General features: G+C 37.6%; 1 protein-coding gene and 1 pseudogene across 1 annotated transcript; one reads left to right on the top strand and one right to left on the bottom strand.

The window, feature by feature from the left end:
* Positions 1-2,059: 2,059 nt before the first annotated feature.
* On the bottom strand, positions 2,060-4,137 carry LOC131144070 (metacaspase-9). Its single transcript, XM_058092441.1, has 2 exons — positions 3,737-4,137; positions 2,060-2,831 (listed from the first exon to the last, which is right to left on the bottom strand). Exons 1-2 carry the CDS (start codon positions 4,101-4,103, stop codon positions 2,200-2,202), a joined length of 999 nt encoding a protein of 332 aa, XP_057948424.1. The 5' UTR covers positions 4,104-4,137; the 3' UTR covers positions 2,060-2,199.
* Positions 4,138-5,185: 1,048 nt separating this feature from the next.
* On the top strand, positions 5,186-6,129 carry LOC131143839 (metacaspase-9-like; annotated as a pseudogene).
* Positions 6,130-6,514: the final 385 nt, after the last annotated feature.

The raw sequence follows: 6,514 nt of genomic DNA on the forward strand, positions 1-6,514 counted from the left end.
CGTCCCCGGTTGAAAATTATGCATTTAGAAGCAAACCTAGCAAACTTAGTTGATTTTAAACACTCCAATGTCCAAGTTGGGCATATGAGGTCAAAGCCGAAAAGGGTCAATCCAAACATGTCCGTGACATCGAGTTGTGCGTGGCAAAGCCGATGGTGCCCAAAAACTCCTCCCCGGTTAAAAATTATGTGCTTAGAAGAAAACTTAGTGATCTTAGTTGATTTTAAGCACTCTGGTGTCCTAGTCGAATATACGAGGTCCAAACTGAGTGGGGTCAGTCCCGACACATATGTGACATTGAGCTGGACATGCTGAACCTAACAGTGCCCAAAAAATCCTCCCCAGTTGAAAACTATATGCTTAGAAGCAAACTAGCAAACTTAGTTGATTTTAAGCACTCTGATGTTCAAGCCGGGCATACGAGGTCCGAACCAAGTGGGGTCAATCCCGACACGTCCATGACATTGAGCTAGACGTATCAAAGCCGAAGGTGCCCAAAAACTCCATCCCGATTGAAAATTATGCGCTTAGAAGCAAACCTAGCAAATTTAGTTGATTTAAGCACTCAAGTGTTCAAGTCGAACATACCCTTTGCAAATCGAGTGGGGTCAATTCCGATTGATCAAACTTAGTTATTTAAAATTGTATCACTTTTTGTTTAGCTATGTATAATCATTCGTGCTATCAAATCATTTGTTTTTATAGTACATACGCATTAAAAAATAATATACTAATTTTTTTGTATAATTATTACTTTGTAGGGTCTGCAGTGTGTCACAAGATGATGAGGACGATGACAAGCACTATAAAAACGATGCATCCTATTTTTATTTTTTTTTTGTTTGTAGTTTTTGTTATCATGTATACACATTCTAACAATTTTTATGCATATATCTTTATTTTCTAAACAATTTATCATGTATTTATTATATGATGTATACACATTCTAACAATTTTTATGTATATATCTTTATTTTCTAAACAATTTAAGAATTTATCCTTAATTATGGTTCAATATTATGTGTGCAGAAAATTAATTACGGGGTTCTCATAGGGATTAATGTGCGATTTAAAAAAAATAAAAACTTAGATTATTTAAATCTTTTAGTGACGCTTTTACAACCGTCACCAAAAGTTAGAAATAGTAACTATTAGTGACGATTTTTTGAATCGTCACTAAAAGTTGTCAAATAGGAACTATTAGTGACGGTTCTGAAACCGTCACTAATAGTGTATCTTTAGTGATGGTTTATTGAACCATGTCACTAATAGTGTGTCTTTAGTGACGGTTTTGAAACTGTCACTAATAGTATGTCTTTAGTAACAGTTTTGAAATCCGTCATTAATAGTATATCTTTAGTGACGATTTTCAGCCAAAAAATTGTATCAGTTATAGTGACAGTCTTAGTCTTTTAGTGACGGTCTTCTTCCGTCACTAATAATTGAGACCGCGGTTACAATGACCACTCCGTAAGCGTCACTAGCTAAGTCATCACTAATAAGTATCAGTGACGACTTTCTATTATTAGTGACTGTTTGAAATCGTCACTAAAAGCTTTATTTTTTGTAGTGGCTATACAACCATTACCATATCCTAGGAGCTGCACAAAAATGACACAAAATATTTTTCAAAATGATTAATAAATTAACGACCATGCATGTTTACATGAACTACTGAAGAGATTTAAAATATTATTTATGTTTCAAATTCTTACATTGAATTTATACTTATTTAGTTCAATGTTTAATGTGTTGCATTAAATTTATATAATGGGTCCTCAAATTTTTGGGAAATAGAACACGGGCCTTCTTTGAAGTGTTTGAGGCGGTTTGTCTCAAATTCAAACATTTTTGACTTCAAAGTTTTGGGAATTATCCCTACTAGTTGGTTGTTTATGAAAATAAAAAACTACAACATTACACCAAAGATTAACTCAATAGCTCACGTCTTCTTCAAATCATCATGTTGAGATAGTTGCCTTTTTCTTTAGGTTACTTTATAATTTTATTTAGAAAAAAGAGAGAAAACCTTTGCACTTACCCTTAGCTATTATAAGCTAAATAAATACTATTTCCAATCCTTTCTCCCGTAAAAAATTAAGAACACAATGAATGACATATCATCCATCCTAATTTATTAATAAAATTTCACAAGCCATTCTTATTCATAGAACTCGATCAATCACCATACGCCACGTCTCACTGATCACTCGCGCATCCATCAGGCTGCGACAAGAAAACCGCATCCGCATTCTCATCGCTGCAATAAAGGCAAGGATGCTGCCCCTCAAATCCTTCCACCTCCAAGACCTTCCTCGCCATCATCACTACCTCCCTGTTGCTGAGCTTCTCCGCGTGCTCCTTCAACGCGCTCTGAACCGCGTTGCTGAACGCTCCGCACGCCTTCCTCCCCCCGCCGGGATCCGCCGTGACGTCCGCCGAAGTCTCCTCCGCCTGGCAGCCGCTGAGCAAGATCCCGGCGTCGGGGCGGAGCCGAGCGGTGAGCAAATCCTCCGCTTCGAACGGCGGCAGGCGGAACCGAGGGCTGGCGTCGGAGCCGAAGAGCTGGAGGAGGTGGGTGCCGATATCGGGGGTGTTGATGTTGGTGAGGGATGCGAGGTGGTTGAGGATAGCGTCGAAGGGGATGGTTCTGAGTTTGGAGAGAGATAGCTGGTGGGGTGGCGGCGGAGCGGCGGAGGAGGAGGTGAAGGTGGAGGGTCCGATTTGCTCTTTCTCTTTGTCGATGAGGCCGCCGCTGTGGCAGGAATCGGAGACCATGGTGAAGCTGACTCCTTCAGGGAGACGGTTGACCAGCTGCCTGAAGTCCAAATCTAGGTCCATGGAAGTGCAAGTGAAGTTTACTTTAACTTTTATTGAAATCATAAATGATAAAGCCAAGTTAATTAATTAATTATGCCATTTTTTTATTATTTTTCACTATAAATAAGATATTAGCAAATGACAAGATCTGAAACCAAATCTTCAAGAATAATGTAATTAGTTTAAACTTCATTTTTTTTTTTGTAAACAATAACTTGTGAAAACAAAAGGTTTATATATGAAAGAAAGAACCATAATTTTTAAATCTTAAAAACTACCAAAAAAGTCCATCTACTATATATACCCATATATGTGAATTTGAATTGCATTGAATTTGTCAAAATTTATATAATTTTAAATTTAAAACTTAAACTTTATATCCACAACATTAAAAAAGAAAAGTGAAAGCACAATGAAACTAGTCGAGTGAAATAATTCAAAATCTCGATTTAGTTTGCATCCTAATAAGTTGTCCTTCTTCTTTCAGCATTTGAAAATTCATGCAAATCTTAGGCATGTTTAGTTATTGGACTTGTTTTCACTTTTTCATTTTTCAAAATTTCAAATAATTACCAATAGGATTCACACAAACTTTAAAATTAATTTTAAATTTTTAAAACTAATTTTATATAAACTTTAAAATAAAATAGGACCCTTTTTTTTTTTAATTTTATATGTATGCATTGCAAGATATATCAGGTTGAGTCTCTGTCTATAAGTATCTACATATGAGTAATGTTATTTGTCACAAGTTTATAATATAATTATGGGCTTAGGCAAGACTTATATAAGTTCATGTAGATCTATGTCTTATCAACTCGCTACGTCAAAACAACATACTATGACACGAAGAGTATTTTTTCTTAATAATATTTAGAAACAAGTAAATAGAAAATAGTAATAAGCATGCACTTACCAGTAATGAGGTTAAAATCACAAGGCACGATGGCTTCTTCGTGGCGGAAGGGATGGCCTCGCTTCAACGATGGGATTAGCGTGCCGTGGCCACTATAGTGGAAGAAGAGGACGTCTTTTGACTGGGCCTGGTCCACCATCCGATCTAGTGCTGCTTTAATGTTTGTGCCAGTGGGCATGATGGTGGGGCCTGGCGCATCGTCGATCAAGAGTTCGATGTCACCTAGTTGGAACCCAAACCGATTCAGGAGCATGTCTTGCATGGCAAGCACATCGTTGATGCAGCCATGCAACTCATTTCGGGTGTTTGGATAGTTGCACCCTACTAGTACTGCCAACCTTTTTTGTCCTCCGTTCTTATTCTCCATTATTAATTTCAAAATGACAATTACCAAATTTTCTCCACGTGTTGTTAATTTCCAATGTATGTGTATATATAGAGGTTTTAAGGGGTTAGGTTCAATTTCTTGGTATGAGTACTGTTCTTCATATCTAGCTTTGGAAAATGGTTTTGAGTGACCTTTGGGGTTAAGTTACACCAATAGGCAATAGGCTTAAATTTTTTGGAAGGCTACTCTCTTATAACTTTCTCAAGGGATTATCATATTAATTAGCTTTAAATTTTTAATTCTATATTAATTATTATGTTGCCTCATCATAGCCTCTTAAAAAAAAAATTATATTGGCCCTTCATAACTAATTCAAATAGTTAGCAAATTAGATTTTTGTGTACGTCATTTTCTAATTTTGAGAAGGGAATTGCTGACTCATGAGTTATACTAGTATGAAGATCTCATTCTAATTAATGAAGAAAAAAAAAAAAAAACATACGGGTGATTATTTAACATATTTATCCCATATTTGAGAATCTAGAATTGAGACTTTAGATTTGAATTTATTTGAATAATTTGGATAAAACATGGTACAAAAATTCCCACAAATCTAAATTCAAGTCTTGAAATCTATGGAGACTCTTGAGCACTATGTTAGTGAAATCTGTGGAGACTCTTGAAATTTCATAATAGATCCTTGAAATTTTAAAGTAGGGGAGTATCTTTTAACTAAACCTCAAGAGAGACCATTGTTTTTTGTTCTAAAACTAAATAGTGACAGAATATAAAGTAAGATTTTGAAACATACACAATATTTTAAATTTCTTTGGTAATTTGAGGAAACATGCACAGCTGGTAATTAATTATTAACCATTTTGAAAGAGAAATGGGATCATAGAATTTTAGGCTCTAATAGGAGGCTTTATTTTAATTAGGTTAAAGCGCAATAGCTTGTTTCACGTACAAGCAAACATTTATATTTGTTGTTCGTCTTATTCATAAAAATTCCCATGCCTCACTGTATATATACTTCTTCTTTTAATCTTATCCCACGTTTAAGTTCTAACCAAATAAAGAGAATTACATTCGACTTTGGAGCAAAGAAAATGTTGGCAAATTTGGTGAAGACAGCCCTTTTAAAAACCACAGGAGAAACTCTCTGCTGATGTGAATACGCAGAGAGAGAATTTACAACACATCTGCAGGATTAAGGCAACACCACTAAGCATATCTCCTAACTTTACGCCCAAGGTCACTCCAAACCATTTTCCAATCTCTAAGACTGCCCCCAATACATACTTGCTTTTAAATTTCGAAAGATCTATTCTTTTCTTTGAAAAAATTACGTTAATGAACTTGGCTTATGACTTGAATAAAAGCTCAAGTAAACTTCACTCCGCTCCATCCCTCCATGTTCGTAACTTTGGACTTCTGGCGGCTGGTGAACCGCCTTCCTAAAGGAGTGATCAGCTTCACCATGGTCTCCAATTCTTCCCACAGCGGCGGCCTCATCGACCAAGAGAAAGACCAAATCGGACCCTCCACCTTCACATCCTCCTCCGCCGCTCCACTACACCCATCCTCTCGATCTCCAAAACCAGAGCCATCCCCTTCAACGCCGTCCTCACCCACCTCGCATCCCTCGTGACCAACATCAACACCCTTGATATCCGCACCCGTCTCCTCCAGTTCTTCTGCTCCAACGCCAGACGCCTGTTCCACCTGCTGCCGTTCGAGGCGGAGTATCTGCTCGCCGCCTGGCTCGGCCCGGACGCCGGGATCTTGCTTAGCGGCTGCCAGGCAGATGGGACTTCGGCGGACGTAACGGCGGATGCCGGCGGTGGGAGGGACGCGTACGGATTGTTCAGCAAAGCGGCTCAGAGCTCGTTGAAGGGGCGCGCGGGGAAGCTTAGCAACAGGGAGGTGGTGATGATGGCGATCGAGGAAAGTCTTGGAGGTGGAAGGATTCGAGGGGCAGCACCTTGCCTGTTCCAGCAATGAGAACGCGGATGCGGTTTTTGTTGGGGGCCGCGTTACTTACTATGTAAATTTCGTTACTTAGAAAAATAAAGAAAACGGCTAAATAAATAGTAACTAAGGATACTATAATTTTATGTAAAAAAATCCTTCTATAAGAAGGTAAAAATCAAGGGACATCCCGTGCAAAAACTCTATTATGATAAAGAAGCTTACAAAAAAAATATTCCTAAATTTTGCTCAAAATTTAAGACACCCAACAAACAAGAGGTATTAAAAAATTTCTGAATAAATCCCAAACCCAAAAACTACCCTCATAATTTTATACCACACTCACAATGTATGAAACGCCCCTCACATCAGACCCTAATAGTGTATAGAAAAATATATAATACTCTCTTGAGATCTCTTCTCTCGGTATAATTGGTTTAAGGATAATTCCTCTATTTATAGAGACCTTCTGCCCGCAA

Source organism: Malania oleifera, chromosome 12 (assembly GCF_029873635.1).
Source record: "Malania oleifera isolate guangnan ecotype guangnan chromosome 12, ASM2987363v1, whole genome shotgun sequence".
Taxonomy (NCBI): domain Eukaryota; kingdom Viridiplantae; phylum Streptophyta; class Magnoliopsida; order Santalales; family Ximeniaceae; genus Malania; species Malania oleifera.